Source organism: Anabas testudineus, chromosome 7, assembly GCF_900324465.2.
Source record: "Anabas testudineus chromosome 7, fAnaTes1.2, whole genome shotgun sequence".
In the NCBI taxonomy this organism is placed as follows: Eukaryota; Metazoa; Chordata; class Actinopteri; order Anabantiformes; family Anabantidae; genus Anabas; species Anabas testudineus.
Genome location: NC_046616.1, coordinates 14,940,830 through 14,964,065, shown reverse-complemented (window position 1 = coordinate 14,964,065; position 23,236 = coordinate 14,940,830). Strand labels below are relative to the sequence as shown.

The following is a 23,236-nucleotide window of genomic DNA, read 5'->3' as shown; positions in this document are numbered from 1 at the left end:
ATAATTTAGTTCAATCATTATGTCTCTTGTAAGAAAAAGAAAAATGTTTTTTCTTCATATAGTTACATTTTGTGCTGAATGATGAAAGTTAGACAGTCATAAAACCTTAGTATTTAACACAGAACTAGGAAAATATCTCCAGGTGTGTGCATATGTGCTGGAATTGCATGAAGCCATACCCTGTATGTCAGTGGCAGTGCTTCAGTAGTGTCTCAGTGGAGACTGTCTTCCTGGTAAATAGTCTCAGGTTTTACCAGTTTTGCAGTCTGGACTGTTTATCAAAGTTGGGTATTTCAGCTCTAGTTTTCACCAAATTCACCACTCGAGGCTAAAATAAACACACACATGAACACACATTATCTTAGGTGTGTGTATGCAGAATGAAAACATGTGTGATGGTTGTTGTTCAAAGTGCAGGAAAGAAACAGTCACTCCCACATTTCTACAACAGCTGAAACATACATGAACTGTCAGTGAGCTTCACAGAGGTCTGCTGAACTTACTGCCCACACATGGACATGGATAAAAAGGAATATGTTGTACATAGGGAAGTTCTGGATGATGCACGTCTGGATGAAGTGGCACAAAAAGGGACGTGGTCCACTCAACTAACTATTGCTGAAAGGGTGAAAGAGTCCTTCAGGTAATAGGAGAGAAGTGGAGACAGAGGGCAGAGACGTACCAAAAGTTAAAAAATATATATATATAATGATTGGTGTTTGTATGTGAATGCATTTGATGAATGTTTATATGCATTGTGTCTGTCTGTGTCACTTTTGTAGCAGCCCTGCTGATAAAACTTCTGAAGTGTCATACCATACCAAACTAACAACAATAGATGTTTTAAGCTTCTTTGAGTAACATTTTGTGTTCGGGTCTTTGCTCCTTATAGGCAACTTCATTACATGATTTGAACGTGGACTTGTGACTGTTGCAGGTGTTCGGTGTCCAGGCTGAAGCTCATGGTGTTGAGTTGGGTGCCTGTCCTAAGCTGGCTGCCTCATTACCCCGTTAAAGAGAACATCATGGGGGATCTCATCTCTGGCTGCAGTGTGGCCATAATGCACCTGTCACAAGGTTTCTGTGTATGAATGTTTACAGTGAAGGATGCTCAGAATGTATGTATTTCGTTTTTTTTCTTGCTAGTAGTTAAATATGCAGACTAACATGAAAACCAAGATGTATCATTTCTCACTGACTCACAAACTGAAAACTTTGAGTGCGTGTGTTGAGCCACTGTGGTCCAGCTCTCTCCTTTCTTTTCCATCCTCAGATCCTCTTGGGTGTAGTGAAGTTTGGATTTGTGGTAAACTACCTGTCTGAGCCATTGGTTCGTGCTTACACCACAGGATCAGCATTTCTAGTATGCGTCTCCCAGCTAAAGTACATTTTTGGAATCACACTATCTCAATTCAGTGGTCCTCTGAGCGTCATTTATGTGAGTATGTCAGGCATTAATACAGACTAGAGACAGCTTGTTGTATTTATAGCAGTTGGGTAAAATGTACTCATCACGTTACCTCTGTACTAGTCACTACTGGCCAGTTAATATAAAAAGGCTGTAGGTGTGTGGTGCACTAACCTGTTTCTCTGGTTGAGTGGATTGTAGCCTCTCAAGTGCTCTGTCAGACAAAAAGGAGGAAAAGCCATTTTTGAAGATTACACAGGTGAAATATTTACACAGTAACAATGGTGCAAACACACAGTGCTGAGAAAACGTCTGTCAGTCCAATGTGCAGCGTGGCTTTAGGTTACGCTTTATTTGCTTTTCTAATTTGCTGTTATGGCAACTTCTACTTCAGCATTAACCACAGTGAATCAACATTTTCCTGAATGCTGTTTCAAAGTAGCTGGATGGATAAAATAATTTCACGTGCACTGACTTCATTCTTTGCATCCTTCCTCCCAGACTCTGGTGGATATTTGTCAACTTCTGCCTAAGACTAAAGTGCCAGAGTTGTTGGTCAGCGTGGTGGCACTCACCATTCTCATTGCAATCAAAGGAATCAGTGCCTACTACAGACAGAAGCTGCCTCTGCCCATCCCTGTAGAGCTCTTTCTTGTGAGTCCTCCTCTTTGTGGTTTTGTGTATCGTTCTTTTATTAGTCCAGCAGGGGGCATCTTGACCAAAGAAATGATACTGGACTGCCTGCTGATCTCACTTTAAACTTACCAAAAGAGTCCCACTGAGCTGAGTCCCACACAGTGAACCACTATTCATTTTGTATTTTTTCACCAGATTGTAGCAGCTACACTCGCCACTCACTTTGGAGACCTTAACAGTAAATATGATATTGGTGTGGTTGGACAGATTCCCAACAGGTAAGTTGATTTGTGTGTGTGTGTGTGTGGATAAAACAGGAAGTGAAAGAGGTAGAAAGTTGAATCTTAGGACAGCTGTTTGTCCTGCATTGTTTACTAGGTCATAGAAAAGTACCTTAATTACTGGTTTTCAGATACTATGAAGAGCTGAAAGTACCACATTATCAAAGAAACAGAGTCACAGTGTGTGAGTTTCTGAAAAGAGTCAGCAAAATTTCCCCAGAGGGCATAAAACAAGGATATATAAACAGAGGATATAACAGCAGATTACTGTAATCTGTGTAAAGGTTGCTCTGAGCTGCTCCTGTGTTTACATTTTAATGGGACGTTCACAGCTACTGGTTGAATCATTTTAGGTAAAAGAGTGTTTGGTTTCTTAGTAAGTGTGTTTTTCAGCAGCAGCATGTGTTTTCATAAATTTTACAAAACATATTAATCACACACTTCAACCTCTAAGTGAAGTAAACCAGATGTCAGGAAAACATTGCACATGTTGCTGGTCAATAGTTTTTTAACACCCTCAGTTCAAATGTGAGCTCCTTTGACACCTTGATCTGCATGGCATGTAGAGCTGCCTGTCTGCCTCTGTCTGTGGACAGAGTACCAGTGTTTAAAACCTTAACCCATCCATCTCTTCCTCCTGCTCCAGACTTGAGGCCCCTTCTGCTCCAGATGCCACATTGTTCACACAGCTGATAGGTGATGCTTTTGCTGTAGCTGTAGTGAGCTATACCACCAGCATCTCCTTGGCAAAAACATTTGCCCTAAAACATGGCTACAAGGTGGAGAACAACCAGGTGAGGCACAGACACACACATGTACACCCCAATGCACTGTATCTGGGCTAAATTCCATGATATTCTTATCATCTGATGTCAATATGAAGGTTAAAGGTCTGCTTTTCAGCATTAATGTGCATCTCATTACTTATGTGTGGTGTCTCATGTCGCTGTTTCTGTTCCAGGAGCTTCTTGCCCTGGGCCTCAGTAACACTGTTGGTGGCTTTTTTCAGTGTTACTCTGTAACTGCCTGTCTGTCTCGTACCCTTGTCCAGGAGAGCACAGGGGGCAAAACACAAGTAAACTCACTTACACATAGCTACATTTGTGTAAACAGATATTATACCTCTGAATACATTTAATTTTTATGTTTAACATGAGGCAATTTAACTTCCAATGTTTATGTCTTTTTTCAGGTAGCTGGAATTTTTTCATCTATAATTTTGCTGATTGCAATTTTGCAAATAGGTTCTTTCTTTGAAGATCTCCCAATGGTAATCCTCTTCTTCCTGTGTCATTTCTTTTAGTAATCATCCCCTGGCTGACACTTTAATTACCAATGATGCTGTGGTTACATGTGAACATACACTGCCCATCCAAAAAAAAAAGATCAAGATCTTGTATTGATGATGGCAGAGTTGGACTGCTGGGCAATGATTTTTTAATGGGGTTCAGGTCTGGACTCTGTGTTGGCCAATTCATGTATGAAAATGATGTGTCATGCTCCCTGAACCACTCACAATTTAAGCCTGATGAATCCTGACATTGTTATCTTAGAATATGCCTGTGTCATTGGGGAAGAAAGAATCCATTGATGGAATAACCTGGTCATCCAGTATATTCATTTAGTCAGCTGACATCATTATTTGGACACATAATGCTGTCGAACCTAGACCTGCAGCAACCCCAGATCATAGCACTGCCCCCACAGAATGGTACAGTAGGCACTAAGCATGATGGGTGCATCACTTCTTCTTTTTCTTAACTTGTGGGGACTTGTTCTTTTGGACAGACATTGTGTGTTTGTTTTTTCTCAGGCTGTCTTAGCTACAATAGTGGTTGTGAACCTAAAAGGAATGTTTGAGCAGTTTGTCGACCTCCCTATGCTGTGGACAACCAACAAAGTTGATTTGGTACGAATGAATGTTCTTTAATAGACATTCTGCTCAGTTAATGACTGTGTGAACCTCACACTACTGCTGACTTCACTGACTGTCGTTGTTTATTTTACCTTCCAGCTGGTTTGGCTGGTAACTTTCATAAGTACCATTCTGCTCAACCTGGACCTGGGTCTGGCTGTCTCTGTTGGATTTGCTATAATTACTCTCATCTTAAGAATACAACGGTAACTAGACACCACCAGTTATACATTTTCTAGTAAATAATTTAGACTAGTGAGTCTGATGAGGCTTTTAATGAGCTGCAGCACTGTACCTGTTGTAATATTCATTTTGGGGCTTGTGTCAGGCACTGACTTGTATCTGGAAATAGAGACCTACAAAGAGGTAAGAATGTTTTGGTGATAAATTAAATCTGTTTAACACTAATTCAGTCAATTGGCAACTGGTAGGTCTGTTTCATAATTAGATATCAAAAAAGTGCCAGCTTTTTTGAAAAACAGAGTTGTAAAGACTGTGTGGAATAAGTCTGTTAAAGGTGGAGCTAATTTAACCACTTTATGTATTGGCATGTGGTGCAGACAGTGATGGTGTGTACAATGAATCCTAACACCACAGGGAAGTTGACCATTATGGTTTTGAGTTTAACATTTTAACATTTGTCCCTTAACTACTGGAAAGAAAGAAAAAAAATGTTTTTCTGAAAATTGTGTGAACTGACCCTTTTAGAGCAACACTCTGTGGTTAATGTTGGATCAACTTGTAGTGATTATGTGTTAGCAGAGCACCATTTACTCTAACTATACCTGGGGGAGGTAATCAATAGCAGAACCCGGTGTGAGTTTCTGGGTTCTTCTACATCCTGATGTGTCCCCGCAGGCTAAAGAGATTCCTGGAATTAAAATCTTCCGTTCATCTGCAACTATCAACTACACCAATGCTGAGATGTACGTGGATGCCCTGCAAGAGAAGGTGGGTCTGTGTGTTTGTGTGCAGGCTTGCATTTGATAGCAAGATGTAATCCCTGTCCACTGTGTCTAGCAACCTTAATTGCTTTCATTATCTCTCTCACTGGTCTCACGTCTTCTCCTTCTGCTCGGCTTTGCAGAGTGGAATTGACTTTGGAAAGCTGCTGTCTGCACACAAGAAACAGGAAGCAGAGCTGAAGCAAAAACAAGATATAGAGAAGAATAAGGCAAAAAAGAAGGCAAAGAAACAAGTAAGTACACATTCCACATTAAACATTTAGATATAAGTTTATAACCAATCAGTTCTGAATTTTAATAATATGTCACTTTTATTTATTATTATAACTTTTCATCTGGTTCATCTGCTAAGAACAAATTAACCGTGATGTCTGCCTTTTTCTCACAGATTTTCTTGGACCTTGGGCAGATAAATTTAGACATCTATTTAGCAGGCTGCCAAGGTGAGTGGGACACTGGAGACAAAACAGAGACAAATGTTAAAGCAGACTCGGGGCACTGAAGCAATATATCATGAATACGTCAAGGCCTTAGCCTCAGTGGTGCCTTATCTGACACATTAGTCAAACCTAAATATTCATTTCTATAATGACCCTAACCCTAACATGTCTTCCTTCTTAATGTTCTTTATTACATGTTCTTCTGTCTGTATGTGTCAAATATTAGTCTGTGTTGTGAAGCCGCTGGAAACTGGTTTCTTCTCGGAGTTCATCCCAAAGAGCAAGCTGTTTGTCACAGTTCATGATGCCGTGCTCCATGTTCGAAAGAAACACAGCCAGACAGACCTCAAACCTGTGAGCTCAGTACTATGAATATTCAGCACTGTCAATACTGTAATAGAGTCTGACAGTTTCACACTTTTGACACCATTATTTTTCCCAGGATGTTTCCACAAGCACCAAGATGTTACCAGCAGAGGTCAGACTGTTCCAACTCCCGCCATCTTCCTCCTGCTCCTCCTCTTCTTAAGCTGCTGGCGGTTCTATTGCTCAGTATTGGTCATCATTGCTCCCCCCTTCAGTGGGGAGGAAGAATGCACCACCTTGACATGGTGGATGGTTACCATGGAAATAATGTGAGCTGTAACTGTGGCAACTGGCTTTTTATGATATCGCCTAATGAGATGGCCAGCAATACGTCACTGCAGCTCTCTCGCTCTGGAGTGTGTGAGAGAGACTTAGAAGGGGCGGGGGTTGAGTGGGAGAATGTAACACTGCAGTAATGGGAGTCTGTGTTCACGTACTGTGTGAGAGAGCTTTACTGTAAGGGAAAACACACGTGTGAGAGTTTTTGTCATGATGCATGTGCATGTGTCTGTCGATCAGTATAAATTCTTGATCGAAAGCAGCTGATCCTCCTGCGCCAACAAAAAAAGGAAAACAAAATGTCTTCAACAACCAATTAATAAAGTAAAAATTTGCCCATCATTATGACGGGTCCATGTAAGAGATCATATATAATCCTTAAATTAATATTTCCTTCAACAGCCTGCTAGAATTAGTTGAATGCAGGTGTTACATTTAACTTGCAGCGTGGGTGTATTTATAGTCAGCGTTCTGACTTCTGAGTCCTCTGACATGTTGAGCTCCTCTCTATTTTTGGAACCTATGGGTCTCATGTTATGGTCTAAAGCTATTATGACAGTCAAAAGCTAAACACTTTAGCAGCTTTATAAAGCTGAACTATCAAATAACTTTTAGAGTTTATTTTGATGCAGGTGTAAAGGTGTAACATATTTTATGTGAATGAACCACAATGCTACATATCCTCAATCTGTTTTACAAATAAATAATGAATCAGACATAAGTGAAGAGTCAATAAAAACAAAATATATTTATCTTTAATTGTCATTTATTGCTTCTTCCCTGTCAGAGCATTAAGCCTTGTCCCCCTCTCTACAACTCCATCTCCTGCTCGACGCACAATTCAATCAAAAGTTTCTGTCCTTTTTTTTTACAGTGGAAATACTGATTATCACCCCCCCAAATATTGTTAACACTGATTCACAGACCCTACAATACATTGGATACTTAAGTTAATTCATAACATACAGTTGGAAGTAGTGATGCATTGTCTCTCTTTCTCTTTTTTTTTTGTTTTTGTTTTACAAATGGAAGCTATTTTTTTTACAGTAAATTAAGAGAATATAGTTGGCAGAAAACAATGAACAAAGGCAATGTTACAGAGATGAAGATAACACAGCCATGGTCCAACACATACTCCTTCTGGCAGACGCATGCGTCCACACACATGTACAGCTCCATGGGAACATATAGAAACATAGAAACAGTCATACATGTGTCTCCACACACATTAAGACCATGGCATGTCAGCAGCAGATATGGGGTAGATTCAGAATCTTTTATGTTTTACCTCAATCAGAACAAAATGACATGAAATGTTGGGACGGATAAGGCTTTAGAAAGCCAGTCAAAGAGCGAAGGAAGGGGGAAGATACTGCAATTACATTGGACACATCACACTCACCGAACAAGACTGGACAGAACAGCACAAAGGCAGGGTGCAGAAAGGGAGGGGATAGTCAGAGAGGTAGAGTCAGAAAGCAAAGCAGAGAAATGACTGTATTGGTGCGAGTGTGTTTCAGTTTTCCCATCTAATCTTTGGTCCATGTGACCGGGGCTTTTCCATAGTTTTAAAACTGGGCGTAACTAATCTGCACCAGGCCAATGTGGTGTGCGAGTATTTTGTGTATGTGTGTATTGGGTGTCAGGGTGACCTTGGCTCTGTGTTCTTTAGGAAATAGCTCATCAGATCACACTTTCAAAGAGAAGTGTACTCTTGGTGCCTGCAGGGGGCAGCAGTTTGGCCTCACTTTCTGGGGCCAGGTACTCCAGGTGATGTCTGCTCCAAACTGGGGTGGTTAGGTGTTGCCACCGCTGCATAGAAACAGATAAGGACATGGTGAGCTGGCTTTTGGACAGATGCTTGAGACCTCTCTAAAGAGCAATGACAAAACCAGCAATGAACAGGAGAGAGAGGGTTGTATCCATGGAGACACATACCTGCTAAAACATTGACACAAAGAGAAACAGAAACAGAATGGCCATGAATATTTGCATCCAGGCATACTGACCTCCCGCAAAGATCCTTTGCAACGCAGAAGCTTGTAGAGAATAGTTAGAGGGATACAGAGCATGGAGGATAAAGCCAATGCCCAGCCAAGCACTTCACCCCACAAGGGGTATGTGTACACTGTGTTGTAGGTCAGGGGCTTGTAGTTCACCACGTGGAAGAGGAACACTCCCTATATACAAACACAAATGTTTCAGCTGTTTGCCAGTAGTAAGTTGTAAAACCTGAAGAAACCCATAAAGAACAACACTGACCACACAGACTAAAGGAGTGATATAGGACCAGCACCACTTCATATAGGGTAGGGGCTGATAGCCAATCATGCGAGCCACATCGTCCATGAAACGGTCGGCGCCTACAGGAATGACATAAAGATAATGTGATAACAAATTTTTGCAGTTTGTGTTTTTTGGTTTCTGAAAACAACTCAACATATTTTAAAATACAACAAAACGGATTTGAATACAATTTGTATATATATTCAAATAAATACAAATCTCAATTTTTTGATTTAGATTTTTGAGCATTATTTTAATTTGCTTAATATTCTGACTATACCTTTCTGCGTTCTTCTTAAAATATTTAGAAAAGTAGTTGGGAGCTTTATAATCACACAGTATATATGTGAATTTAATGAGCATTGTTATCATATGAAGAGGAGTAAAGTTTTAAAACTGACAACTGCCAAAATAATTCCTTAGATCATGTCAGAGGGTGACTCTCTCACTAGGTTCTTTTGAGAGTCACAACACTGTTCCAGACAGGCTGCTAATAGCTTTAAACTGTTTCTGTCCAGCAAGTGTTCCTTCCTGGTAAATGGCATTTACTTTGCCCAGTATTGCAGAAGCCATCAAAGCACCACACATCATCATTAAGAATACAGTGCAAAGAAGTAATATCGACCCTAACCCAGTTTTCAATGCAGAATCCTTGCTATTAGCCCAGATTTTGATATACAGTATAGTTATAGACAGATTTATAGACTGTTGTCAACACTAAATAACACAAGTGATGGATAGAGGTTTATATAGATATCTACCAACCTCAACTGACTTGAGGCAGCACAGGTAGCATGCTGTCCACCAAGGCTGCACCATTCATTCCAAGTTTCTCTCATTATATAGGATAAGATTTACAGGGTTCAGTGTAGTTAGATTTTATGAAAACTGATTATAAGACTGTAAAAACAGTTGATCCTAGACATTTTTCTAAAGATGAATTGTTTAGGTTGTAATAGGGATATCACCTAAGATGTACTGTATATAGTTATATTTTGTAAGGTCTTAAGCCTTGAGATTACTTTTGTTGTGATTTGGTGCTTTATAAATAAACAGAAAGAGACAAATATCAGTACAGTGAAATGTACTAATGTATTATTTATACCATCCAGCCAGTTGCTTTTTTATTGTTTATATTATAATAGGGCAGCACTGTCTCACCATAGACCCAGGCAATCACCACACACTCCCAGAAGGCTTGCCACAGCAGAGTGATGCCACTGGCAGAATAGTAGTCAAACAGCTGGAAGACATACATCCCGCCCTGATAGAAACAAACAACATCAAGAACATCCTGTTAATACTGTGTGATCTATTTCCAGCCTTGTTTTTAGTATTTATTATTTCGTCCTGGTTCAGCTCTGGCAATGGTTTTATGACCCCAATTAAGCAATAGGTACACATACCATGTATTTTAAAGAAGTGACCAATCATTCAAGCAAATTAGCAAAACAATCACATATAAGTACTAAGAGAGACTCTGGCCTTTCCTCTAGGCATCACGTTTGGCCAAGAAGTGTTGATGTATTATAGTCTTCTGAACAAATGTTGTCTGTCAGTTAAACCTCATTTTGAAGAATACAAACAAAAACTCTGGGAATCCCTCACTGTACCTCTGTGACCATTGACATGTCGATCAGGAAGCAGATGACACAGCAGATGGCTGCTACCACCTCTCGTCTCAAGGAACCCAAGACAGATTTAGGGGGTAGCATGTCCATGATTCCCGTTATCAAACCCTCTACCCCAACAAACTGTTAAAAAGAATACAAAAAATAGAGACATGATTAGGAATCTATGAAGAGATGTGGATGTTGTGCACAGATCTGTACGATCTAATACAATATAATACAATACAGCAGCTCATTTACACGTTTTTCATGTTCATGTTTTTACTGAAACTGTCACAAATGTGATGTCTCTGGCCAGTGGTCAGTGAATGTGATCTGACATATCTGTATATATCAATCAAAAATATCTAAGAAACACAAACGTCAACACTTCAACTTCCCTTTCAATCAGCTGGCATACTGTTTGTCAGACACACATCTGACATGCAATTAAAATTTAGGATGTCAGTGAGCATGTAAGCTCTGACTGCTTCTTTGAAGAAACATATTTCAACCTCCAGAAGCCGTGGAGCTATTTTTACATCATTTACAAGAAAGAAACACAGCATATGCATGAGAAATGTGGCTATGGCATGAAAAAGAAAAAGATGGATGGAGAAGAAATGAGAGAGAGAATGAAAAGTGTGAGTAAATGAATGGATTCGAAAAGAACACAGACGCTCTCTGTGTGAATCAGACAAAAGCTCATTGACAAATCTCTGGGCTGTAAAACAATGGATGTAGGCCCTGGCTCAAACATACACACAGCAAACAAGCTAATAAGAAATCCCATACTAAAACCGGACATATCTAGTATACATTAAGTGAGCAAGTGCAACACAATAAAAAAAGACAGGCAGTGCTTTAAAAGTGGATATAATCAAAGAAAACCAGATGTGTCCATCAGTATTACCTGGCTGTCCAGGCCCAATATGAGCAACATAAAGAAGAAAAGGGCTGCCCAGAGTGGTGCCAAAGGCATCAAAGTCACAGCCTTGGGGTAGGCTATAAAAGCCAGGCCAGGACCTGCACATTAGGAGATAAGTAATACATTAAGTATAATGTTTTAAGGTTATATAGGCAACTGCAATTGCACGTTTTTAGGAGGCCAAACTGTGGGGAAGGTGTATCCTTACCACTCTCAGCTACTTTACTGATGTCCACACCTTGCTCTGCAGCCATGAAACCCAGCACAGAGAACACCACAAAGCCTGCAAAGAAACTGGTTCCACTGTTAATAAAGGCCAGCACGAATGCATCCCTACAGAGAAATGCATAGAGAAAGAAAGAGGAATAGAGGGGGGAGAGGGGGCACAAGACAGCAACAGAGACTGTTATTGTTAGGAAGATTACGCATTATAATATGCTGTAACATGAGGATCATGTAAGATACTCAAGACAAACATTGGCAACAGAAGATATGGGATGGGATGGCAAATAGGGGATCAATAGTAATTTTTTCTGAAAGCTGCTGTTGTCTTTGTGGATGGTAGGTAAAGAGCAAAGAGCAAATACGTCAATGGGAACTTTGTTTCAAGGTCTGAGAGGGGAAGAGCAAAAGGAAAACCCCTTCTGACTAACTGCTACTTATACACAGGATTCGATTTCTAATAATATAATAATACATAAGTGTATAAATAAGTTATGTTTGACATCTAACTCTCATTTAAGAATAAAGTCAATAACGTCCCTGTTATCGGGTCTACACAGCGAGGAATGACCTTTAGTTTATCATGATAAATGAAATCCAGTTGAAAATACCATCAAAGAGTCCTTTCTATAAATATAAACAACAGCCTGGTTGCTGTTGCTGCTGTGTTGAGCAATAACCTCCACTCAGGCAAACATCAATAGACTCTATCAATCTCAGTGCAAATGAAACTGGAGTCTGTAGCTACACATAAAGCTGTAATGTTCATTTCTACAGATGTTGGAAAGGGGCAACTTACTGAACGACTTTAGCACTAGCGATACAAAATGTAAAATTTTGCACAAGGCTGGTGGTAATATTACTTCACATAGCAACAACAAGGTTTATACAATGTAAAATCTACACTTAGAGACACACCTGAGCTTTCAGCAATATGTGCTTGTCCCTCAGGTGTATTTTTTGCCCGTGCTTTGGCCTGATTGTTAAAAATAAGCATGTTAACAACTTGTGGATATGACTAACATTTTGTCATGCAACATTAAATGTTTAAAGTTTAACATGTAATGCCTTATTATCTGTTAAACATTAGCTAATACAAGAACATTAGCATGTCAGGAACAGTTTGTGCCATTGACCGTGTGAAGACTGCCAATGTATCAGACTGACGGTCAAGAAAGTTCACTTTAAGCCAAAGTCCTTGAACAAAAGTTGTCACTGTGATCCCTGAAGCTACACCAGTAGCACAGCTAACAAGACATAAAAAGCCATGCACGGTTTTGAAGCAAGTGAACATGACCACAAAAACTGAGTCCTAAATGTACTATACATTGGCATCTGACAGCAGTTCATTAGCAAACCCTGCAAGCCATTCCAGGGATACTCTGTGTGTGAGAAACAGAGCTGAGCGGATAAACCTCATAATCTGAACTCATTTTCCAACTTGCAATTGAGGTCAAGTCAGTGAAAATCTCAGACGACATATTCATGCAGCTCCTCCTATTACAGGCATTCCAAAATGTGCAAACAGCAAGTGATAAAATATGAACTAACGACCTTCATAACGGTCTTAAAGTGTTTATATATCTCTGTCTGTTTAGCGTAAACACATGTAAGCTCATCAACCAGCCTTCAAAAACAGGAATAGTGAGGCCATCTGTATCTAAAAACTGACAATGTAGCCAAGGCTACACACCATTCTTCATTGAGCCCCTAATTGACCTTCTATTGTACCAGCTCATTTCTCTAGTTAAAAACAGAGTTTGTAGAGCTTAAGGCACTGTTATGATTCCTCCTGGCAACATATTTGCTTCTATTTTGATCAGGGAGGGAGTTGCATATGAAATGTGAGCAGTGTGCTAGAAGTCTTTCGGCCTTGGAATCCTTGGCACACTTGTGTATGAACAATGTATGCACTGTAAACTCTGGTGGCAAGAGAACAGCATACACCTCCTTATACTGCATTTATCTAATGCCGTTTTCTAGACCAAAAGGAGCTCATCTTTTGATACTTCATGTGATAGTGAGGACAGACTGAGGATGCTTTCTTTCTCTGTGGGTAGTCAACGAAAGCCTAACTCTAGTGGCAATACTATTTCAGCTATTCAAGGTTGTTTGATAGGGCTACGATCACATGCAACATTATGCAGAGTCTAGTGGTGTTTATACTGATGTTGGCCTCTTTCCAGTGATTGTGTGGTGTCTGATTTTATGTTGTGTATCAACTCACTGGTAACAGTTGTTATGGAAGCAGTTGTAACTGCCCAGTGCTGTAAGGGCACCCAGCCCGATGGCATAGGAGAAGAAAATCTGTGTGCCGGCATCAATCCATACCTATCATAAACAGAAATGTCACAATAATGCTTTACAGTCTTTTTTATCTTAGTTTCCTAGATACTGATGTACAAATTTGCCCTCTTGTTAATCCAGGGCTACAGACGACTCTTGAAATGCAAGCTTATGCAAAAGTTCCACCTGTGCTTCTCCAAGTTTGGACCAGTCAGGTTTCAGGTAGTAAACAATCCCATCTAAGGCTCCAGGTAGAGTGACTCCATGTGCCAGGAGAACGACCAGAACCAGGTAAGGGAATAAAGCGGTGAAGTACACAACCTACAGAAAGATGGAGAAGAACAACTTGAAGTACATGTCTAGAAACCACAGGACCAATTTGGAGGAGGGGAGATGAGTGCTGTGCATTAACTTGCATTAAGTGAAGCTAGAAAACTAAAGTAAATATTTAAACCCTCACATTAGATGAAGTAAATATACAAGTTGTTATGTGGTTATATGATAAATTTAACAGGCTAGCTTGAAAGGTTTAGTACGTATCAACATGGTCCATCAGCTATGGTCAAATGTTTCAATGCAACAGCAAACCTTAATATGTTTTTTTGTCACTTTGATTAAACAATTACCTGCTTTGCAAATACTCAAGTCTTAAGTAGAAGCCCATTAGGTCCTTCCTGTAGTAGATGTGTAATGGGCCCTGTCATGTTACTTTGAAGAAAAGGTAGCCTGTAAAATGGAAAGCCAGACAATTTGTAAACCTCCTGCAATAGCAGGGGTTTTTGGCAGACCTTTTCAGAAGGTAGTCTTTGTCAAGTTATGTTGAGAAAGCTGACCCCCGCTACATAGTATAAGCATCAAGCTAAATCAGTACGGTAAGAGCAAAGTAGTGATAAAGCACATATTTGCCTTGATCTAGGTCGAACATGGGCAGAAAAGCTCCTTTCCAGCTCTCAAACATCTACATGGTGGAAAGTTACTAATCGGCTTACAGCTGGCTGCCTCAGTCGCCTTCATTATTTTTCCCTCGGTCTATGAGCTTTGGCTACTCTGGAGACACAAGTATGCAAACAGACATCTCCATATGCTACAAAATAAAGATGCATTCATTATAACAATGTATCAGAGCACACATTTAAATTGCAGAATCTTTTTTATACTACTAAATGGATGTTCCTATGAATAACATGTATGTGTACAGCATAATAGTGATAACTGGAAGAACTGACTCAACCACTAAGCTTCTTACATTAATATGTGTGAGAAGAAAAAGCAGCTACACATATTAGCAGACTTTCAAAAAATACACGTCTGCGCCGAATATTTGTGTTTATGCTGTATGTGTTTCAATTTAGACATTAATCCTCTCACTATACCAAAGCTGATTAAGAGTCAAGGAGCAAAATGCTGCATAAAGCAATGCAAATAATACTCTGCACTCTATGAACCCTGATAGTGACAAGTATAATTTTATGCACATACAGTATATAAATGACTAGTCTGCACTCAATAGCCCCAAATAGTTACACGTGACATTAGACATCATGAATTGTGTAGCTACAAAATGCTTTACCTTGCCAGTAGATTTAACTCCTTTCCACATGCAGAAGTAAACAATGACCCATGTGACTATGAGACACAGCACCATCTCATAGCTGATGTCACCAGGCTCGTGCAGTCCACTAGAGAGACGGAGCACTTTACGTCTAAGTCAAAGAACACAGAGAGCCCATTAGAAAAAAAAAAAGTTTACAAACATACTGAAATCTGATGTAAAGACAAAGTAAATAAGTGAATAACTTCCACAGGGAGCCTACGTGTTGGATTACATTTTGAAAGTCAAAGTAGGCTTTTATAGGCTTTGTATAGTAAATGCCAGACATTGATCTGCCACTAAGATCAATAAACTGACATAAAAGTAACTTTAACTGATTGGTCTAAAGGTCAACAAGGACTTTAACCTGCAGGACCCCCAAAACACAGTACATCTCTTTTAACTGAATTTGGCAGTAGTAGTGCCTTTAAATCTTTGAGTAGAGATAACATAATCAATTGTTTAATGATGCTGACATGTTGCAGAACTCATAAAAGACCAGACAAATAATGACATACTCCCAAAACTCAATGACTGGAGAGCGCATGCCCTCAGTCTCCACGCAGCTGCCACTGAGAAGCTGGACTGAGGACAGGTTCAGCGGGGGCGTAGAGGAGAGGAGGTTGGAGGGGGTGGCAGCAGATGATGACAGAGCTGGCTGGGCTGCACTGCGGTTATGGCAAGTGCGACGGAAATCCTGTGTACAGTTGGGGGTGTTCCAGGGATGTCCACAGGTGGCCCAGGGCAGTTGGTTAGTGAAGGAGTGGAAGAGAAAGTAGAGGCCCCATACCAAAATCATGATATAGTAGGTGTTACAGAAAAACACTATCACCATTGAGGCCAGGCCCAGACCTGCCAAATGGGAAGAGAGGGAAGCAGAGGATGTGTGTAAGGTTAATGTCCAAGAAATTTAAATGTGTCATCTGCATACGCTAACATACATGCAGATATACCTTTGAAGAGTGGTGCAATGTTCCAGGCAGAGACCCCTCCCTGTTTCATGAACTGTCCCAGGGCAATCTCCAGGAAGAATACTGGGATACCCGCGATGAACACAATCAGCAAGTAGGGGATCAGGAAAACCCCTGTAACACAAAAGTCACGCAGTCATCATATGATAGTAGAAACTTATTACAGTACAGTTTGACTTCCTTATACTGGCAAACACTTTATTTTCATTAGTCAGTGTTACTCAAAATTACATTTGTTTCAAATTAAAAATATGTTACTACAGTATTTGAGTGGTTTATAGCCCAAGTGACAGTATCTGTCTAATAATGATAATCATGTTATCAAATAAATTCCTTATTATCACACTTAACTGCATTCATACGCACATTCTATACTTCAAAGAGCTGTAGTTTGAAGACAATGGAATGGACAACAAGGATAAAATGTAATATTCAAGTTTATCTCCATGTTGCAATTACCTAAAGAGACACTTAATTTCAGCCTTGGCCTACAGAAAAAAGATTTGAGTGTGTGACAAATAAAATTATATATATTTATATCATTGTATGTTGAATCACTTTAAATTCCCTTTAGAGTTTATGTTTAATTGTTTGAATACACTACATTGATGTTGCATTCACACTGCAGATAGACAAGGCTAAAACATAGAAAGTCAAAGGAGATGAACAGAGAGAGATAGAGAGAGACAAACAGCAGGGGAAAAGAGATTTGCACATTTAAAGAGAGAATTATCATGATAATCACAGTAATAACCATTGATGACTTCAGGCCCTGAAATAATTATTTCATTAACATTGCATTAAGCTTTTCATATTAAAATTAATGACGAGTTTTTATCACTTAACAACCTGAACCAGCTTCATTAAGTATATCGTACTCTTGGAAGACAAGTTTTTACTAGCAACACTTTAACGGAAGCAAATCTGAGGTAAAAGTCATGTTTTTAATTTGTAAGGACACGAGCTGCACAAACATTGATGTGACTCTTGCTAATCAAGCACTCGACACAACAATAAATAGTACGGGGGGGAGGAGGCAATAAAGGGCAAAAGAAGAAGAAGAACAGATAAGGCCACAGATAGGATTTGTCCTTGAACTTAAAAGATGTGTGGTGAGGAGGCAGATGAAGGATTATCAAGTGGAGACACGAATAAGACGATACGATAGACTCAAGCGGGAGCTATTGGTTTTGATAGAGATCTTAGTAGTTGAGCCAAGACAACTGGTTTGTGCTCAGGTTTTTCTACAAAAAATCACCTTTTGGATTCTCATGCTGTAGCAGGAACAGACAGTGATTATGGACATGGTGGGACAAGGTGGCATGATGCATTTAACTCGCTAAATGAAAGCGAATTGTATGGTTGAATAATAATATAACTGGCTGATGCCATTAGAGTGCGCAGATGGAGGAGAGTCACATGACGAGCTATGACGCAGACCAGAGAGAGGCTGAGAAGAAAGGAGGGAAAGATGGATAGATCACAGGAGAGGGAGGCAGAAAAGCTGAGAGAACATAGCACTGTGGCAGAGGAGGTTCAACAAATGCAAAAATGACACATCAAGGCATCAACCTGGTTGTCTGCAAAAGTGCAGTTGACTGACAATTTCCGCTTCATTCAGTCCATCATTTTTTATGTCAGTCTCCGAGAGCAGAGGGCTGTAGCCATATAAGGAAACATTCGTGAGCGTGAGTCTAAGAGAGAAAGGGGTGGGAGAGCAACGGAGACACAGACAGGGGGAGAGAAAGGGAGAGAGATGCAATAGGAGGCGTGAATGGAATGACTGGAGAAAATGCTTGTGCTGGCATACCCCAGCACATTGGCCAAATCATCAAGAAACTGCGTCCTTGATAGGCTCAAGTAAATCCTCCCTAATCGTAACTGGGCCAGGCCCATCAGGACTGGCAGCTGGATAGCATATAAATAAATAATTAAATGGGATTTGCAGAGCAATATTCCACGTATTTACAGTATATTACTGTCTCCAAATAAGTGTACCATTCATTGCTTCATTAACAGGCAGGCCTGACTAAGAGTCCCTTATCTGATACAGTTGTTGTGTTACAAGGTGTATGCTGAGTTGGTCAAGGACGTAAAATGAAGCACTGTAGCAGTTGTGGGTATGCTGACGCTGTAGAATGGGCAGTTACAGGGCAGTTATTGTGTGACATATCTGTATGCCTCCTTATCGGGGGTAGAGTGGGAGAGAGCACCTTTGTGTGGAAGATGAATGCTGGTCAGGAGCTCAGGGGGTGAACTGTGTGAGGCAAGCTATTGTTATCCGATACCACAAGGTGGGTATCAGAGCCATGGGTCACAAGACACACATCAGAGAGAGAGAGAGGGCTGGATAAGCATACACACACACACACACACACATAGTTGTACATTAAGTTTCATTTCAACTAAACACCTCAAACAAATAGGCAAGGTAAAGAAGTCAAAGTCTGAAGTTACAGCTAGGGCATGTTACCACTGAGCTCTGAGAGGTCATGTGATGCAGTCCCAGAATTTACAAGTCAAATTAAAACGCTGACCCTGTGAAATTGCATCTGTCCAGATATAAACTAAATGTTGCGACAGTGTTGGTTGTTGTGATTCTGATAAGACTTTAATACATCCACTTTGTAACTGTACCTACACAAAGGATCTTTGGACTGAGACGACAAACTTACTGCAGCAAAGTTGCATTTGCACTGTTTGATATAAGAAAGGGTCATTTCACTGACATTGTCTAAACTATAAATCTGTTTCTAACTTCTGGAAAGTGTTAGATCTACCCTGGTGAGTTTTCAAAAATCAAAAAGCTTACATCACAGCAATAGATTTAATATATACTTGCAAAACCTGAAACCTTTGACATCCCTTCAACTGTGTCATTGCTATAGCTTCTTTGTTTACTGTTTTATATTTCTTTAATGGTGTTGTAAATCTTTATTGTTCAATAAAAAAACACCACCATGTTGGCAGGCGTATGACAGCTGACTGATTCACCTGTAATGGAAATTTTATGACAGTTGGGTGGTGACTGCTACAAAGGTGGTTATCATATAGGCATAATTTCATGATGTCCTTGTTAACTCATCTTAAATCACAGATAGTTAACTTGTACAGAATAGCTACACCTTGTCAGCACAAAGTACACTGCTCGTTGCTTATGCTATTATGAAAGATAATGAAGTAACAGTATCTGTCTGGATGCTGCAGATCTGTAGCTCCAGCTTGTAGTCATATATCAATTACACCCACCGATGACCAATCAATCAATATCCGCAAAGATCAACACTCACTACATTTCTTCATTAAGACATTATTTACACATCCACAGGAACAAAACATCTATTTGTAATCAGTTTCTAGCGCTATACAACTTCTAAAACTGTCACCAGATCAATAGCAGCTCCATCAGCAGTCACAGTCCGAGGTGCTGGCTAGAAGTTATATCGAGCTTTAGCATCTTCTTGACAGGAAACATTAACGCGATGATGACATTAATCGCATTATAGATAAAACGATGATAAAACATGTTTTCTCCCCCTTCCCCGTAATTTACACCATGTGAATAGTGACATTCACTGACGACCAGTGGATAAAATGATTTAGCTGCAGTATCCAGCGGTACAGGGAGTCTGAGGAGATTTGGGAAATAGCACCGGAGTTTGCGTGAGTGTTGTCAAACGACTCCACAGATTTGCAAAAGGAGGAACAAGGTGTGGTCGCACATCCGTAACGCTCCTACTTCAGGGTTTGTGCACAGCACACCACGGTCAGAAATGTTAAACCTAATGAATTTTACGACGAAGCGCTCAAACGCGTCAAAACGCGACAGACTGTGCCGGGTGCTAGTCCACAGCAGCGCCATTCATAGTCACCCAACATGGCGGAATAAACAGGAGTAGTCATGTGATGTCCGGAGCTCGATTGGACGAGTTTGCACAGATGAAAAAGCGGCGGACACAGGAGGAGGAGGGGAGGGAGAGAGACATAAGACGAGCTGACATGTCGATCTGTCAGGGAGAGCAGCGGGAAGTGTGCAGGGCAGCTGTGAAAGCGACGCACGGCTATAACTAAGAAAGTGAAAGCACGTGGCTCGGCACAGCTTTTCAGCTACGTGCTCACAGACACGTAGCTGTGCTTGCCCTTCCTACTTATTTCAGCTAATAGAGTATTATGAAGTATTATAGAGTTGTGTCCTACCAGTTGGCAGCAGTATCTGAGTTGAGCCAAACTTTCTCAGGTTGAGTCCTCGATGATTATTCAGTTAGATGAACTACTTTTCCCCTTAAGATTTTATAAAATTCGTTTTTTAATACATACTGTGTTATAAAAGTCAGTCAATGGTAGCTCCAAACCTATATTTTGAACCTTGTGTTCACCCTGCTCAAATTGAATAATTATTATTTGTGAAGTCACCCCCTCCCCAACATTGATAGATCACACTGGTCATACCAGAGCTCATTGTGCACGTTATGAATAGTACGAATGATGTGTTTTATGGTCCTTAACACAAGACAAACTCATCTCAACAATCTCTACTCTACCTGTACATTAATATTTTATAAAAAATTTCAATCGTGTGTCCTATGATACTCTAAAGTGAAACTTCTCATACTCATTGGTCTACACACTACTCAGTGCTCCTGATGCTCACCTCCTCCATTCTTGTAGCAGAGATAAGGGAACCGCCACACGTTGCCCAAGCCAACAGCAAAGCCAACGCAGGACATGATGAAGTCCATCTGTCGGGTCCAGGTTTCTCTCTCCACCACTGGTACTGCTAGAGCCCCATTTCCGGTCCCTGCTGCAGCCCCGTCTGGGGTCTGCGGTGGACCAGCTCCTATGCCCTCACCACAGCCTGGGCCCACACCAGGTACAGGCACCAGGGGGCGAGCTGACCCTCCACCCTCCTCCTCTGACAGGGTCCCTGCCTCCAACTGGGGGAGACTGATTTCACCTGGTAGGGACAAGGTGTACAAGGGTCAGAAGAGAAAGAGGAATGGATAGCCAGAGGTAGAAAGAAGACAAGGAGGGGGATGCATGGAAACAGTCTGAATAACAGAGGTCAGCAGACAATATTTTAACACCATTTATATCTAAAATATACAGATTGATAATTTTAAATCACACTGGAGCCAGATTAGCTAGTCTCTTGGGTAGGAGGGGCACTGAATGGAATAGGCAGACTGGATGTTTTCCATTCATGGCAATGAGACATCAGCACAACCTCAGGCAGTTATTACAAACCTCTACTAGGATGTAATAGAGCTGAATTACATTTTAAAATACACATGCACAGTATTTATTTGTGTACTTTAAAGTAAAGAAGTGGCCTTATACAGTTATTATTTGGACTAAAAGTGTGCTGGGAGTTGTACTGTCCATCCGTTGATGTTCATTCTCGAGTGTTTAGTGTGGTGCTGTTCAACACAGCAAAGAGACATCCTATATTTCCAATTCCACTGCTTTTGTTTTGTCTATTTCAAAGGCATGCAGATGTTCAAAATGCAGCGTGCCACTTAGTTAGTGCCATTCCATGATATCGGTGTCAATCTCTCTGTGCTGCAAACCAAGGCAGCTGAATCCAGATCAGAGGAGTCTGAGGGGGTGTGTGGACCGAGGAGGGGGAAATATTGAGGAAGGTAAAGGATGCCATCTATGGAGCAACTAAATGAGAGGATACCTGTGGTCTGAGGTCATTTGTGTGACGGACGGCTACACACTGTAGGTGATAATCTAATGTTGATCAAAGCAAATGTCATAACCTCTTCAAAAAAGACCATAAAGACAACATCTACTATCAGGTATGTATACTAAGAATATAACATGAAATACTCCTGGAAATAGAGATATATATGCACACAGGTTATTCAATTTTGCACGCAGGATAAGCTAAATGCTTGTGTTGTCTTGACAAATAGTTGCTTGAATTTTCCCCATTCACTTGTAAGTATATGGTAAGTACCATATTCAAATGACTTTAAAATGACTTTTATGCAGCTTAGTTATCTGTGGTGTGAATAGTATATTGATTTAGCCTATGGTGTGATAAGAAATAGACACAGAGGCAGCTGCTGGCTGCTGCTACCCCCCACAGAATAATGTCTCAGCTGTGACGGAGAGACGTCTGCTCCCATTCATCAGGATGTGGCGGTTTTAGCTAAGCTAGTTCTTCATTCACATGATAACCTCAGATCTTTATTCATTATTAGTAAGCAGTGGAGGCCAGTCACCATACTCACCTTGGCTGTTTTCGTCCAGCTCAGGAGACATCTTGTTGGGTAGCGGAAGAAAAATAATATTTCTTTAAAAGCGAAACAAAACAATGTGAATGCTTGGGTTAAGCTAGCCAGGGGCTGCTGGAGTTTATAAATGTGCCCGGCTAACAGGGCACCTGGCCGGCTCTGAGAGGCAGACAGAGAGATATAGCCACGGTAATAGCTATGCGGTGCTCCAGTTGTCTTTCTTGATTCCCGAGTTTGATATTTTACCTTCTTTAAATGAAAAAAAAAAGCAGTTTTTTTATGATTATCACACCTTAGAACCCCTCGGCTCTGCCAAGAGGTGGAAATTTTTTTTTTTTTTTACAAAGCTCCGCGGTCAGTTCAGCGTAGACAGAGGAAATTCAAAAGCAGTCGACGAAGCACTTGAAGGTAAGCCTGAAGAATCTCATGGATAACAGTTAAATCAAAATAATGCTGCGCCTTAAGGTGAAGATTTCTTTGTTTCGGTAGCCCAGTCAGAAGTCCGTGGACCTGTGCGTGATGCCGCGGCTCGCCAGACGAAGACTGCGCTCGGCGCAACGAGCCGTTAACGGCGACGGACGCTCCCCCCGCCCCCTCCCGCTGCCGGTGACGTGATTGGCTGAGAGCCCGGCCCAGTGCGGTGCGCACGACACAGCATCAGCAGCAGCAGCAGCAGCAGCAGCACAGGAGCCACAAGGATGGCTGCTCCTCTGCATACGTCCTTGACCTGAAATCACACAAGCAATGAAATCACACAAGCAAGCCGCACATACACAGCGGCACCCTGTAGGCACCCACTGCACGGGCCGA

General features: G+C 40.8%; 2 protein-coding genes across 2 annotated transcripts; one reads left to right on the top strand and one right to left on the bottom strand.

Moving 5' to 3' along the window:
- Nucleotides 1-518: 518 nt before the first annotated feature.
- LOC113167184 (prestin-like) lies at nt 519-6,961 on the top strand. Its single transcript, XM_026367597.1, has 16 exons — nt 519-643; nt 938-1,077; nt 1,248-1,438; nt 1,910-2,062; nt 2,240-2,322; nt 2,972-3,119; nt 3,287-3,400; nt 3,518-3,595; nt 4,139-4,234; nt 4,340-4,446; nt 4,528-4,606; nt 5,099-5,191; nt 5,328-5,438; nt 5,594-5,648; nt 5,872-5,999; nt 6,088-6,961. Exons 1-16 carry the CDS (start codon nt 519-521, stop codon nt 6,172-6,174), a joined length of 1,788 nt encoding a protein of 595 aa, XP_026223382.1. The 3' UTR covers nt 6,175-6,961.
- Nucleotides 6,962-7,038: 77 nt separating this feature from the next.
- si:ch211-117c9.5 (sodium- and chloride-dependent creatine transporter 1) lies at nt 7,039-22,985 on the bottom strand. The gene is made up of 14 exons (XM_026366970.1): nt 22,424-22,985; nt 20,836-21,138; nt 16,167-16,298; nt 15,732-16,065; nt 15,193-15,325; nt 13,809-13,943; nt 13,564-13,667; nt 11,323-11,447; nt 11,100-11,212; nt 10,190-10,330; nt 9,738-9,840; nt 8,553-8,653; nt 8,300-8,470; nt 7,039-8,102 (listed from the first exon to the last, which is right to left on the bottom strand). Exons 1-14 carry the CDS (start codon nt 22,452-22,454, stop codon nt 7,974-7,976), a joined length of 2,055 nt encoding a protein of 684 aa, XP_026222755.1. The 5' UTR covers nt 22,455-22,985; the 3' UTR covers nt 7,039-7,973.
- Nucleotides 22,986-23,236: the final 251 nt, after the last annotated feature.

What these genes read in the sequence shown, in the direction of transcription:
- LOC113167184 (XM_026367597.1), top strand. Translation starts at nt 519, where the DNA reads ATGGATAAAAAGGAATATGTTGTACATAGGGAAGTTCTGGATGATGCA. An exon ending in ACAAGGTGGAGAACAACCAG is followed by an intron (nt 3,120 to 3,286) that starts GTGAGGCACAGA and finishes TTTCTGTTCCAG; the next exon opens with GAGCTTCTTGCCCTGGGCCT. An exon ending in TGGATGCCCTGCAAGAGAAG is followed by an intron (nt 5,192 to 5,327) that starts GTGGGTCTGTGT and finishes TCGGCTTTGCAG; the next exon opens with AGTGGAATTGACTTTGGAAA.
- si:ch211-117c9.5 (XM_026366970.1), bottom strand. Translation starts at nt 22,454, where the DNA reads ATGTCTCCTGAGCTGGACGAAAACAGCCAAG. An exon ending in CTGCTACAAGAATGGAGGAG is followed by an intron (nt 16,299 to 20,835) that starts GTGAGCATCAGG and finishes TTTGTGTTACAG; the next exon opens with GGGTTTTCCTGATCCCCTAC. An exon ending in GGTGATTGCCTGGGTCTATG is followed by an intron (nt 8,654 to 9,737) that starts GTGAGACAGTGC and finishes TCATTCCTGTAG; the next exon opens with GCGCCGACCGTTTCATGGAC.